We start from the raw sequence: 14,430 nt of genomic DNA on the forward strand, positions 1-14,430 counted from the left end.
ATCTTGGGGAGACCCTTTAGTGGTGGTGGGCCTTCATGTGCCTGTCTTGGGGAGACCCTTAGTGGTAGGGTTAGAACCCCTCTCGGGTTTTGTCCTGTTCCCATTGGGGAGATTTTCTTCCAATTCCTGCCCCAGAGACACAACAGGAAGCAAAGAAATATTATTGCAGAGGACAGCTGGGGAGATATGCCTTCATTTCCTGTCTTGAGGAAGACCCTTAGTGATGGGTCTTAGTTTCCTGTGGTGGGGGAGATCCTTAGTGGTGGGCCTTAATCTCCTTTCTTGGGAGAGACCCTTAGTGGTGGGCCTTAGTTTCCTGTAGTGGGCCTTAGTTTCCTATCTTTTGGGGAGAGATTTAGTAGTACTACGTTTCCTGTCTTGGGGGAGACCCTTAGTGATGGGCCTTAGTTTCCTGTAGTGGGCCTTAGTTTCCTGTCTTGAGGGAGACCCTTAGTGGTGGGTGCTCATTTCCTATCTTGGGGGAGACCCTTAGTGGTGGGCCTTAATCTGCTGTCTAGGTGGAGACCCTTAGTGGTGGGCCTTAATCTCCTGTCTTGGGTAGACCCTTATTGGTGGGCTTTAGTTTACTGTGGTGGGGAGACCTTTAGTAGTGGACCTTATGTTTCTTGTATTGGAGAGACCCTTAATGGTGGGTCTTCATTTCCTGTCTAGGGGAAGACTCTTAGTGGTGGGTCTTCATTTCCTGTCTAGGGGAAGACTCTTAGTGGTGGGTCTTCATTTCCTGTCTAGGGGAAGACTCTCAGTGGTGGGTCTTCGTTTCCTGTCTAGGGGGATACCCTTAGTGGTGGGCCTTAACTTCCTATCTTGGGTAGACCCTTTAGTGGTAGTGGGCCTTCATATGCCTGTCTTGGGGAGACCCTTAGTGGTGGGCCTTTATTTTCTCTCTTGACGAGACCCTTGGTGTATATAAAAAATGTGTTTAGTTTTGTATGGTGTGGAAGGGTTAGAACCCCTCTCAGGTTTTGTCTTGTGCCCACCAGGGAGATTTTCTTCCAATTCCTGCCCCAGAGACACAACAGGAAGCAAATAATTATTATTGCAGAGGACTGCTGGGGATATATGCCTTAATTTCCTGTCTTGGGGAGACCCTTAGCAGTGGGCCTTCATTTCCTGTCTAGGGGGAGACCCTTAGTGATGGGTCTTAGTTTCCTGTGGTGGGGGAGATCCTTAGTTGGCAGGTTTCGTTTCCTGTCTTTTGGGAAGAGATTTAGTAGTGGGTCTTCGTTTTCCTGTCTTGGGGGAGACCCTTAGTGGTGGGTCTTCATTTCCTGTCTTGGGGGAGACCCTTAGTGGTGGGCCTTAATCTGCTGTCTAGGGGGAAACAGTGGTGGCCCTTAATCTCCTGTCTTGGGTAGACCCTTAGTAGTGGGCCTTAGTTTACTGTGATGGGGGAGACCTTTAGTGGGCCTTAGTTTCCTGTATTGGGGAGACCCTTAGTGTTGGGTCTTAATTTCCTGTCTAGGGGGAGACTCATAGTGGTGGGCCTTTGTTTCCTGTCTTGGGGGAGATCCTTAGTGCTAGGTATTCGTTTACTGTGGTGGAGGAGACCCTTAGTGCTGGGTCTTCATTTCCTGTCTAGGGGGAGACCCAATGTGGTGGGCCTTCGTTTCCTGTCTTGCGGCAGACCCTTAGTGGTGGGTCTTTGTTTCCTGTCTTGGGGGGGGAGACCCTTGGTGGTGGGTCTTCATTACCTTCTAGTGGGGAGACCCTTGGTGGTGGGTCTTCATTTCCTATCTAGAGGGAGACCCTGAGTGGTGGGCCTTTTTTCTTGTCTTAGGGGAGACCTTTAGTGGTGGGCCTTAATCTACTGTCTAGGGGGGGAGACCCTTAACACTGAAGAAATGGCTGCACTCCAAGATCCATCAAAATTCTTGTTTAATAAAGAACATCCCAAGTGTTACAGACGGTACAAATGGTAGACGCATTTCACACACTAACAGGTGCACTTATTCATTACAGAGACCCTTAGTGGCGGGCCTTAGTTTCCTGTCTAGGGGGAGACCCTTAGTGGTGGGCCCTGGTTTCTTGTGGGGGAGACCCTTAGTGGTGGGCCTTAGTTTCCTGTAGTGGGCCTTAGTTTCCTGTCTTTTGGGGAGAGATTTAGTAGTGGGTCTACGTTTCCTGTCTTGGGGGAGACCCTTAGTGGTGGGTCTTTGTTTCCTGTCTTGGGGGGAGACCCTCGATGGTGGGTCTTCATTACCTTCTAGGGGGGAGACCCTTGGTGGTGGGTCTTCATTTCCTATCTAGAGGGAGACCCTGAGTGGTGAGCCTTTGTTTCCTGTCTTATGGGAGACCTTTAGTAGTGGGCCTTAATCTGCTGTCTAGGAGGGAGACCCTTAACACTGAAGAAATGGCTGCACTCCAAGATCCATCAAAATTCTTGTTTAATAAAGAACATCCCAAGTGTTACAGACGGTACAAATGGTAGACGCGTTTCACACACTAACAGGTGCGCTTATTCATTACAGAGACCCTTAGTGGCGGGCCTTAGTTTCCTGTCTAGGGGGAGACCCTTAGTGGTGGGCCCTAGTTTCTTGTGGGGGAGACCCTTAGTGGTGGGTCTTCGTTTCCTGTATTGGGGGAGACACTTAGTGGTGGGTCTTCGTTTCCTGTATTGGGGGAGACACTTAGTGGTGGGTCTTTGTTTTTTGTCTAGGGGAAGACCCTTAGTGGTGGGCCTTAGTCTGCTGTCTACAAAGGGACACTTAGTGGTGGGCCTTACTCTCTTGTCTTGGGGGATACCCTTAATGGTGGGCCTTAGTTTCCTGTCTTGGGGGAAGACCCTTAGTGGTGGGCCTTAGTTTCCTGTTAGGGGGGAGACCCTTAGTGGTGGGCCTTAGTTTCCTGTCTTGGGGGGAGACCCTTAGTGGTGGGCCTTAGTTTCCTGTCTTGGGGGGAGACCCTTAGTGGTGGGCCTTAGTTTCCTGTCTTGGGGGGAGACCCTTAGTGGTGGGCCTTAGTTTCCTGTCTTGGGGGGGACCCTTAGTGGTGGGCCTTAGTTTCCTGTCTTGGGGGAGACCCTTAGTGGTGGGCCTTAGTTTCCTGTCTTGGGGGAGACCCTTAGTGGTGGGCCTTAGTTTCCTGTCTTGGGGGGAGACCCTTAGTGGTGGGCCTTAGTTTCCTGTCTTGGGGGAGACCCTTAGTGGTGGGCCTTAGTTTCCTGTCTTGGGGGAGACCCTTAGTGGTGGGCCTTAGTTTCCTGTCTTGGGGGAGACCCTTAGTGGTGGGCCTTAGTTTCCTGTCTTGGGGGAGACCCTTAGTGGTGGGCCTTAGTTTCCTGTCTTGGGGGAGACCCTTAGTGGTGGGCCTTAGTTTCCTGTCTTGGGGGAGACCCTTAGTGGTGGGCCTTAGTTTCCTGTCTTGGGGGAGACCCTTGGTGTATAGAAACGTAGCATTTCGTTTTATACGGTGTGGAAGGGTTAGAACCCCTCTCAGGTTTTGTCTTGTGCACATTGGGGAGATTTCCTTTAAATTTCTGCCCCAGAGACACAACAGTAAGCAAAGAATCATCTCTGAAGTACATAATTTATAGATAGTTGTCATGCATTGCAATGGGAGCCGCGGCTGGAAGGTTCCCCTCTACTCCTGTGCTGGTAACCAGTGTAGACCAGACTTGTTTTCCAATCACCTTATGGCTCAGTGATGACGGCCTTAGAGACAGATGGGGGTCCATCTGGTTTCCCAACAAATATTGCAAATAGGTTAATATGTTTAAAAACTTCTTCTGAACATAAGGAGTGGTGTGTACAGCTTCCACTACAGCACAATACTGGTGGGATATTACATAGAAGATCAATGTCCATGGAATAATCTACAGCCTATAGTCTTTCTATGGTAACTGTGTATAGAGAGTAATGGAGTATCAGTGTAGCACCTCCTGGATGTATCATTGGTGGGAATGGATATAATGGTATTAGTAATCCCCATCAGAGTGCACCTTACATCAGGTGTCCCCAACAAAAGAGCCCCTTTACATGCGCTGTATCTGAGTGTCCCTTACATCAGGTGCCCCCTTACATTACTGTCCTCATCAAGAGTGTCCCCATTAGAGTGCCCCTTACATGAGGTGTCCCCATTAGAGTGCCCCCTTACATTACTGTCCTCATCCAGAGTGCCCCTTACATCAGGGGTCCCCATTAGCGTCCCCCCTTACATCAGGTGTCCCCATTAGCGTCCCCCCTTACATCAGGTGTCCCCATTAGCGTGCCCCTTACATCAGGTGTCCCCATCAAGGGAACCCCTTACATGAGGTGTCCCCATCAAGAGAACCCCTTACATGAGGTGTCCCCATTAGAGTGCCCCTTACATCAGGTGTCCCCATCAAGAGAACCCCTTAGATCAGGTGTCCCCTTTAGAGTGCCCCCTTACATCAGGGGTCCCCATTAGTGTCCCACCTTACATCAGGTGTCCCCATTAGAGTGCCCCTTACATCAGGTGTCCCCATCAAGAGAACCCCTTACATCAGATGTCCCCTTTAGAGTGCCCCCTTACATCAGGGGTCCCCATTAGTGTCCCCCCTTACATCAGATGTCCCCATTAGCGTCCCCCCTTACATCAGGTGTCCCCATTAGCGTCCCCCCTTACATCAGGTGTCCCCATTAGAGTGCCCCTTACATCAGGTGTCCCCATTAGCGCCCCCCCTTACATTAGGTGTCCCCATTAGCGCCCCCCCTTACATCACGTGTCCCCATCAGAGTGCCCCCTTACATCAGGTGTTCCCATTAGCGCCCCCCCCTTACATCACGTGTCCCCATCAGAGTGCCCCCTTACATCAGAGTGTCTCCATCAGCACACCAGAATGCCCCCTTACATCAGGTGTCCCCCATCAGAGTGCCCCCTTACATCAGGTGTCCCCATCAAAGGGTCCCTTACATCAGAGTGCCCCCCTAACATCAGGTGACCCCATCAGAGTGACCTCCTGCATCAGGTGTCCCCATCAGAGTGCCCCTTACATCAAGGTGTCCCCATCAGAGTGCCCCCTTACATCAGGTGTCCCCATCAGAGTGCCCCTTTACATCAGAGTGCCCCCCTTACATCAGGTGTCCTCATCAGAGTGCCCCTTTACATCAGAGTGCCCCCCTTACATCAGGTGTCCTCATCAGAGTGCCCCCTTACATCAGAGTTTCACCATCAGAGTGCCCCCTTACATCAGCTCTTGGGTCAGTGGATCACTCTCAGAGGGGGGTGGGGGAGCACAACTAAAGATTGGGGGGGGCAGAGCCCATCTCAGCACCCCCCCCCTAGATTCGGCTCTGACACCCCATTTCCTGTCCAGGGGTTGTAGCACAGGAAGTGATGTGGTGAACCCACTGATTTTATTACTGGTGACACCCACACCCCATTTCCTGTCCAGGTGTCATAGGACAGGAAGTGATGTGGATGCTTCCTGTTTGTTTGTTTGTTTAACACAAAGCAGAACAGAAAGTGAGGTGACATTTTCTAGTGGGGACACTACCTGTGGACAGCCGGAAATGCTGCCTTTCTGGGTGGTTTTATTGATTCTTGTATAGCTGGGGGCGAGAACTGGTCTCCCCCGGCCTGACCCTCATTGGCTGGCCGGGAACCTTCCCCTCCCCCATCATAGACACAACAATGGCGGAAGGACACACTGGGCACCGCTCAGCCCGCTGGTCACCATAGCAACAGCAGAGACGGTTGGCCCCTCCCCCATTACATCACCGGGGAAGTTCCAGCCCCGCCCAGGCCTGCCTCGTGCGGGACGTCAGGCCGGGACTACCCTGCGGCGGAGGGATATCCGGGATCGGCGGGAGGGGGGACTGGTCTCGGTATTCCCGGTTCAAACTAGAACGAGGAGCCGGCGGTGGAGAAACTGAGGGGATACAGGCCCGGGAGAGGAGCGGCGGCCTGAAATAGTCCGGTTTTACCGGAGAGGCGTGACGTCATATCCGGAAGTAACAGAGGCTTTGTGGACGACCAATCAGAGCAGGCGGCCGTTTAAATGTCCCCAATGCTGCCTGACAACGGGGCCCCTGAGAGCTGAGTGTGCCTGGAGCAACTGGAGGCACCCACCCCTGAGACTGGGGCAACTGGAGGCACCCACCCCTGAGACTGGGGCAACTGGAGGCACCCACCCCTGAGACTGGGGTAACTGGAGGCACCCACCCCTGAGACTGGGGCAACTGGAGGCACCCACCCCTGAGACTGGGGCAACTGGAGGCACCCACCCCTGAGACTGTGGCAACTGGAGGCACCCACCCCTGAGACTGTGGCAACTGGAGGCACCCACCCCTGAGACTGTGGCAACTGGAGGCACCCACCCCTGAGACTGGGGCAACTGGAGGCACCCACCCCTGTGACTGGGGCAACTGGAGCCACGTACTCCTGTAACCAAGGCAACGAGCCATCTACCCCTGTGACTGAGGCAACTGGAGCCACCTACCCTGTGACTGGGGCAACTTGAGACACCCACCCCTGTGACTGGAGCCACCTACCCCTATAACCAAGGCAACGAGCCACCTACCTCAGTAACCAAGACAACTGGAGCTTCCTACCTCTGTGCCTGGGGCAACTGGAACCTGGCACCCCAAATACCACTGACTACTGGAGTCTGAATCGCTATGGGTAAGTCTCTGTACCAGAAGAGCTTACACTCTAATGTTCCCTCCCCCCACAGGCACACACTATTATTACTATACATTTTATATAGCTCTGCCATATACCGCAGCGCTGTACAGCGATCGCTGAGCCGGGCTGTGTTGCTGTAATAGGGGGTGATCTGGAGGGAGTTGTAGGATTAGTATATAGTGATCACACAGGACGATGGCTCCCGGGTGCGGACAGTTGTCCAGTGATGTCAGATGTTCTTCCTCATAGAAGATCCAGAGATCCTCCTGGATGATGTTGGCGGAAGGTGATTTGTGTTCCTCACATTTATGGTGATGGTGCAGGGAAGAGGGAACCACTGCCAGCAGGTGACACAAGGTTCTATTCAGCTTGTCCGAGATTTCAGAAAGCGGGGGGGAGCTGAATTTAGACTCTGCGTAGCTCAGTGAGAGCTGATTGGAGGGAAGGGACACACACACACACACACACACACACACACACACACACACACACACACACACACACACACACACACACACACACACACCCCCGCACAGGAACAGAGTTAAAGGCTGTCAATCACAGGCTGTGTGCTGGAGCTTCCTCTGCTGTCACCATTTTTGGCTTGGTGTCAGGAGAACTTGTCAGAAGTCACTCAGCAGAGGAAGGAGGCAGCAGACAGAAGTGACACTTAGTGCTCCGGACTGAGACAAGTACTCACTATAGAGGGATGTTCTTTGTTCAGATTTCATGTCTGAGAATTACATCCACTGTGAATGATTAGACGAGGAAACTTCAGCCCTCTAAAGCTTTTATTTTCATTAAGGAAAGTCTCTAAACCCCCATCAGGTCCCCTTCCCATCTGTTCCCCAATGGGGACATTTCCCTTCACTTCCTGTTCTGTGAAGACACAAGAAGAAGTGAGAGACCATCTCTCTGAAGTAATGGGAAGTCCCCTGCAAGTAGGTGTCCCCGTTAGAAGATTTCCCCTTTTATTGCTACTTTTTGTGACAACTTAGAATTGTGGATTTCCTGCCACTTCCTGTTCTGTAGACACCACAGGAAGTGAGGGAAATTCCCCTGCAAATAGGTGTCCCCATTAGACGATTTCCCCTGTCTGGTGACCACCAAGAATTGTAGATTTCCCTTCACTTCCTGTTCTGTGAAGACACAAGAAGAAGTGAGAGACCATCTCTCTGAAGTAATGGGAAGTCCCCTGCAAGTAAGTGTTCCCGTTAGATTTCCCCTTTTATTGCTACTTTTTGTGACAACTTAGAATTGTGGATTTCCTGCCACTTCCTGTTCTGTAGACACCACAGGAAGTGGGGGAAAAATCTCCTCGAAGTGAGGGAAATTCCCCTGCAAATAGGTGTCCCCATTAGATGATTTCCCCTGTCTGGTGACCACCAAGAATTGTGGATTTCCCTTCCCTTCACTTCCTGTTCTGTAGACACAACAAGAAATGAGAGTCCCCTGCAAGTAGGCGGTCCCCCATGAGATGATTCCTACTTTATTGCTACTTTTGTGACACCACAGGAAGTGAGGGAAAATCTCCTCGAAGTAAGGCAAAGTCCCCTGCAAGTAGGTGTCCCCATTAGAAGATTTCCCCTTTTATTGCTACTTTTTGTGACAACTTAGAATTGTGGATTTCCTGCCACTTCCTGTTCTGTAGACGCCACAGGAAGTGGGGGAAAAATCTCCTCGAAGTGAGGGAAATTCCCCTGCAAATAGGTGTCCCCATTAGACGATTTCCCCTGTCTGGTGACCACCAAGAATTGTGGATTTCCCTTCCCTTCACTTCCTGTTCTGTAGACACAACAAGAAATGAGAGTCCCCTGCAAGTAGGCGGTCCCCCATGAGATGATTCCTACTTTATTGCTACTTTTGTGACACCACAGGAAGTGAGGGAAAATCTCCTCGAAGTAAGGCAAAGTCCCCTGCAAGTAGGTGTCCCCATTAGAAGATTTCCCCTTTTATTGCTACTTTTTGTGACAACTTAGAATTGTGGATTTCCTGCCACTTCCTGTTCTGTAGACGCCACAGGAAGTGGGGGAAAAATCTCCTCGAAGTGAGGGAAATTCCCCTGCAAATAGGTGTCCCCATTAGATGATTTCCCCTGTCTGGTGACCACCAAGAATTGTGGATTTCCCTTCCCTTCACTTCCTGTTCTGTAGACACAACAAGAAATGAGAGTCCCCTGCAAGTAGGCGGTCCCCCATGAGATGATTCCTACTTTATTGCTACTTTTGTGACACCACAGGAAGTGAGGGAAAATCTCCTCGAAGTAAGGCAAAGTCCCCTGCAAGTAGGTGTCCCCATTAGAAGATTTCCCCTTTTATTGCTACTTTTTGTGACAACTTAGAATTGTGGATTTCCTGCCACTTCCTGTTCTGTAGACGCCACAGGAAGTGGGGGAAAAATCTCCTCGAAGTGAGGGAAATTCCCCTGCAAATAGGTGTCCCCATTAGACGATTTCCCCTGTCTGATGACCACCAAGAATTGTAGATTTCCCTTCACTTCCTGTTCTGTAGACACAAAAAGAAATGAGTCCCCTGCAAGTAGGCAGCCCCCATTAGATGATTTCCTACTTTATTGCTACTTTTGTGACCCCACAGGAAGTGGGGGAAAATCTCCTCGAAGTGAGGGAAATTCCCCTGCAAATAGGCGTCCCCATTAGACGATTTCCCCTGTCTGGTGACCACCAAGAATTGTAGATTTCCCTTCACTTCCTGTTCTGTAGACACAACAAGAAATGAGAGTCCCCTGCAAGTAGGCGTCCCCCATTAGATGATTTCCTACTTTTGTTGCTACTTTTGTGACAACTTACAGTTTTGGATTTCCTGCCAGTTCCTGTTCTGTAGACACCACAGAAAGTGAGGGAAAATCTCAAAGTAAGGGAAAGTCCCCTGCAAGTAGGTGTCCCCATTAGAAGATTTCCCCCTTTAAGTTGTCACAAAAGTAGCAATAAAATTGTGGATTTCCTGCCATTTCCTGTGGTGTCGACACCACAGGAAGTGAGGGAAAATCTCCTTGAAGTAAGGGAATAGGTGTCCCCATTAGATGATTTCCCTTTTTTATTGCTACTTTTGTGACAACTTACAATTGTGGATTTCCTGCCACTTCCTGTTCTGTAGACACCACAGGAAGTGAGGGTGTGGAGTTCCTCTTTATCGCCTGTGCTCTCTCTCTCCGCTCAGACTGGATCGCCATCGCCAACAACCTTCTCAGCCGATGTCACATCGACCGGCAAGTCGGAGATCTGTCGCAGTGCGACGCCGGCGTCTTCGTGTCGCTCTACGAGGCCATATTGGGGGAGAAAGTTCCGGGTGAGTGACGGGCACAGAACGGCCCTTTTTCCAGGTTTTTTTGGGGCGCTAGTGACGGAAAGGACAATTTTTTTTTTATTTTTTTTCGCAGATTTTATCGCCAAACCCGGCAGTCAGGAGGACGACGCCCACAACATGCAGTCTGTGATCGACTCGCTGGCCCTGGACTATCTGCAAGTCAGCCTGTCTCATATAACCGGTATGGCACACAAATGGTGGGGGTGGGGTGGCCTGGCATCTGTGGTGCATGCTGGGAAATTGCTGGCGGCGCTCGGCGACATTCCGGAGTATCTATTGCTGGGCTGAGCAATGAACATTCTTGAGGATGTATCGAAATCTATAAGTTGAACTGTCTGTGTTGCCCATAGCAACCTGATTCTCACTTTTATTCATCCAATGCTGGTCGAGGGATAAAAGATCGAGAATGCAAAGCTCACCTTCAGGCTGGAGCTGTACCCTCTACAGGAAGGTCATTCTTCCACTAGATGGCGCTCCATCTACGGGCTGAATAATGGGCAGCGGTATGCAACCCGCCTCTTGGGAGCCTGGCGTTCATTCTACCACTAGATGGCATTCTGCTTCTAGATTGAATAATGGGCAGCCTGGGGTTCATTCTGCCACTAGATGGAGCTCTGCGGTGGTGGCACTGGGGACAGGTGGCCCCCAGTGTCACTTATACGTAGCACTGGTGCCACGTATAAGTGCCATCTGTCATCAGTGTCACTTGTCTTCAGTGCCACATATTAGTGCAATCTGTCATGCCACATATCGGTGCCATCTGTCATCAGTGCCACCTGTCAGTGTCACATGTCATCAGTGCCTCGTACAAGTGCCATCTGTCAGTGTCACGTGCCATCTGTTATCAGTGTCACATGTCATCAATGACGCGTATCAGTGCTATCTGTCATCAGTGTCAGTGCCACATATTAGTGGCATCTGTCATCAGTGTCACGTGTCATCAGTGCCACCTCTAATGGTTGGAAAGCAGCGATGTGTGACTGCATCAGACCTGGAACTAGTATGAGGGGAAGGGGAGGAGTCAGAATGGCGGCCTCTTTGCGGAGTGTTGTCAGTGGAAGTGCCCCCCGTGGTATGAGGTGTGATGTGACCCCCCCCCCCCCCCGGAGGGGCTGACACCCGTCTTCTGTTTCCTGCAGGGGAGAATATTGTGCGAGGAGACGCAGAATCCATCCGCAACCTCCTGGAGATATTTGACGGCTTGTTGGAGTATCTGGCGGAGCAAATCAGCGAAGCTTCCTCGCAGAACGGAGGTGAGGGCGCCGCCACGGCAGGTGGGGGGACATAATTTTCCAGCTGTGATCTTTACTATCTATACTGTCACATCCCTAATCACTGGAGCACAATGTACAACATCAGATAGAGATATATGAACACCACCACCACGCTCCCTCTGAGCCACGTCTCTTCTCCCACCACGCTCCCTCTGAGCCACTTCTCTTCTCCCACCACGCTCCCTCTGAGCCACGTCTCCTCTTCTCTTCCCACCACGCTCCCTCTGAGCCACGTCTCCTCTTCTCTTCCCACCACGCTCCCTCTGAGCCACGTCTCCTCTTCTCTTCCCACCACGCTCCCTCTGAGCCACGTCTCCTCTTCTCTTCCCACCACGCTCCCTCTGAGCCACGTCTCCTCTTCTCTTCCCACCACGCTCCCCTCTGAGCCACGTCTCCTCTTCTCCCCCCACCACGCTCCCCTCTGAGCCACGTCTCCTCTTCTCCCCCCACCACGCTCCCCTCTGAGCCACGTCTCCTCTTCTCCCCCCACCACGCTCCCCTCTGAGCCACGTCTCCTCTTCTCCCCCCACCACGCTCCCCTCTGAGCCACGTCTCCTCTTCTCCCCCCACCACGCTCCCCTCTGAGCCACGTCTCCTCTTCTCCCCCCACCACGCTCCCCTCTGAGCCACGTCTCCTCTTCTCCCCCCACCCCCACCACGCTCCCCTCTGAGCCACGTCTCCTCTTCTCCCCCCACCACGCTCCCCTCTGAGCCACGTCTCCTCTTCTCCCCCCACCACGCTCCCCTCTGAGCCACGTCTCCTCTTCTCCCCCCACCACGCTCCCCTCTGAGCCACGTCTCCTCTTCTCCCCTCTGAGCCACGTCTCCTCTTCTCCCCCCACCACGCTCCCCTCTGAGCCACGTCTCCTCTTCTCCCCCCACCCCCACTACGCTCCCCTCTGAGCCACGTCTCCTCTTCTCCCACCACCCCCACTACGCTCCCCTCTGAGCCACGTCTTTTTCTCTGCAGATGATGCGGATTCCAGGGATCTGCGGGATCAGTATGACAGACGGAAGGAGGAGTTGCCTCCGCTGAGGCCGCCCCCATCTCCGGGGTAAATTTCTTCGGACCTCTGCTTCAATTATTTCACATGCTGCGCCTAAAAGTGTTTATAAACCCAAAAATGTGACATTTATCTTTGTTAGAATTGTCTCTCCTATGAATGTCCTTTTTATTCTGCAAATTCATAATAATGATAAAGTCCTCAGTATACAGAGAAAAGTGCGGAACCCCACAACAGCCAATCAGAGGTCAGAATATGGACTCTGATTGGTAGCCGTAGAGAATGCGCTTTGACCTTTTTGTACGATTTCCTGAATATTCCCGTCTCTCTCCATGCTGCTTCATTGTAATCTCTGTTCCTGTGCAGGTCCTCGGAGCCCATCGCTCCCTCCTGGGAGGTGGACGGCTCGGAATCCACCGGCGAGCTCATCCGGCTGGGCGACACGGCGCACACCTTCCTTCAGAGAGGTACGCATTGTGATTGGATGTTCTGACCTGCTATCTCACCGCCAGCCCTGCCGGGACACCCGGTGTATTCTGGGTGGTATTATTATTATTATAATAATAATAATACAGGATTTATATAGCGCCAACAGTTTGTGCAGCGCTTTACAACATGAGGACAGACAGTACACTTGCAATACAGGAGGGATCAGAGGATCCTGACCTCAACCCGATAGAACACTTTGGGATGAATTAGATCGGGTTGAGGTCAGGACTCTGTGCAGGCCAGTCAAGTTCCTCCACCCCAAACTCGCTCATCCATGTTTTTATGGACCTTGCTTTGTGCACTGGTCCCAATCATTTGGTGGAGGGGGGGATTATGGTGGGCGGTTGTTTTTTTTGAGGGGTTGGCTCCTTTATTTCCAGTAAAGGGAACTCATAAGGCGTTAGCATACCAAGACATTTGGGACGATTTCATGCTCCCAACTTTGTGGGAACAGTTTGGGGACCTTCCTGTTCAAACATGACTTCCCCCCAGTGCACAAAGCAAGGTCCATAAAGACATGGATGAGCGAGTTTGGGGTGGAAGAAATTGACCTCAACCCGATCGGCGTGGAGACTGCGACCCAGGCCTTCTCATCCAGCATCAGTGCCTGACCTCAAAAATGCTCTTCTGGAAGAACGGTCAAACATTCCCATAGACACCCTCCTAAACCTTGTGGACGGCCTTCCCAGAAGAGTTGAAGCTGTTATAGCAGCAAAGGGCGGAGCCAACTCAATATTGAACCCTACGGAGTAAGACTGGGATGCCATTAAAGTTCATGTGTGTGTGTAAAGGCAGGCGTCCCAATACTTTTGGTAATATAGTGTATATATTGGGCCCCGTAGTCCTGAAAGTGACAGAATGGTGCGCTCAGTACTGTGTGGGGGCTTTCATTGTGTTATGGGCCCCGTAGGCTTAAAAAACTAATATATATAATGAAAAAAATTATATATAAGACTACGGGGCCCATAATACTGTCATTTTCAGGACTACTACATATATTATACAAAAAAAAAATATTATATATATATATATATATATATATATATATATATATATATATATATATATATATATATATATATATATATATATATATATAATGTTGTTATTGTTGTTTTTGTTATTATTATTAATATATATATATATATATATATATATATATATATATATATATATATATATATATATATATATATATATATATATATATATATATATAATTTATTATTATTATTTATAATTATTATTTATATATTATTATTATTATTTATATATTATTATTATTATTTATATATTATTATTATTATTTATATATTATTATTATTATTATTATTATTATTATTATTATTTATATATTATTATTATTATTATTATTATTATTATTATTATTATTATTATTTTTTTTTTTTTTTTTTTTGTGGATTAGTAATAGTTTACATTGTGTTCTATGAATTTTTATATACCTCTATGTATCGGTATAAAGAAACATCTTATAGAATTGATGATTGTAATTTTCCACCAATAAATAAATTAACTCTTAACTCCCAGCAGACTTTTAGGTCAGGAGTTGCGGCTTCCCTGGCAGGAAGCTTGTTCGGGGTTAGTGACTCTGGAGGTATTAATGCCAGGGATTGTAGTACGTTTTAGAAGGTCATCGATCTTCACTCTGTCAAATTTTAAAATGAAACTTCAAATATAAGATTCACAATAATGATAGAAAAAGTAAAACTCGGC

At 49.7% G+C, this 14,430-nt stretch overlaps 1 protein-coding gene across 3 annotated transcripts in view; it reads left to right on the plus strand.

Annotated features, from left to right (window-relative positions):
• Positions 1 to 5,585: 5,585 nt before the first annotated feature.
• The window catches only part of CEP95 (centrosomal protein 95), a 29,468-nt gene continuing 20,623 nt past the window's right edge, over positions 5,586 to 14,430 (plus strand). Inside the window, exons 1-6 of one of the 3 annotated variants that reach the window (XM_077460636.1) lie at positions 5,586 to 6,603; positions 9,783 to 9,911; positions 10,003 to 10,110; positions 11,069 to 11,203; positions 12,174 to 12,258; positions 12,574 to 12,674. In XM_077460636.1, coding sequence (XP_077316762.1) covers positions 6,600 to 6,603; positions 9,783 to 9,911; positions 10,003 to 10,110; positions 11,069 to 11,203; positions 12,174 to 12,258; positions 12,574 to 12,674 — 562 coding nt within the window. In that variant the 5' untranslated portion in view covers positions 5,586 to 6,599. The remainder of the gene's footprint in view (positions 6,604 to 9,782; positions 9,912 to 10,002; positions 10,111 to 11,068; positions 11,204 to 12,173; positions 12,259 to 12,573; positions 12,675 to 14,430) is intronic. The other 2 variants (XM_077460639.1, XM_077460637.1) reach the window with 2 other exon arrangements.

This window comes from Lithobates pipiens, unplaced genomic scaffold, assembly GCF_037356315.1.
Source record: "Lithobates pipiens isolate NorthernLeopardFrog02 unplaced genomic scaffold, aLitPip1_a1.2 Scaffold_28, whole genome shotgun sequence".
In the NCBI taxonomy this organism is placed as follows: domain Eukaryota; kingdom Metazoa; phylum Chordata; class Amphibia; order Anura; family Ranidae; genus Lithobates; species Lithobates pipiens.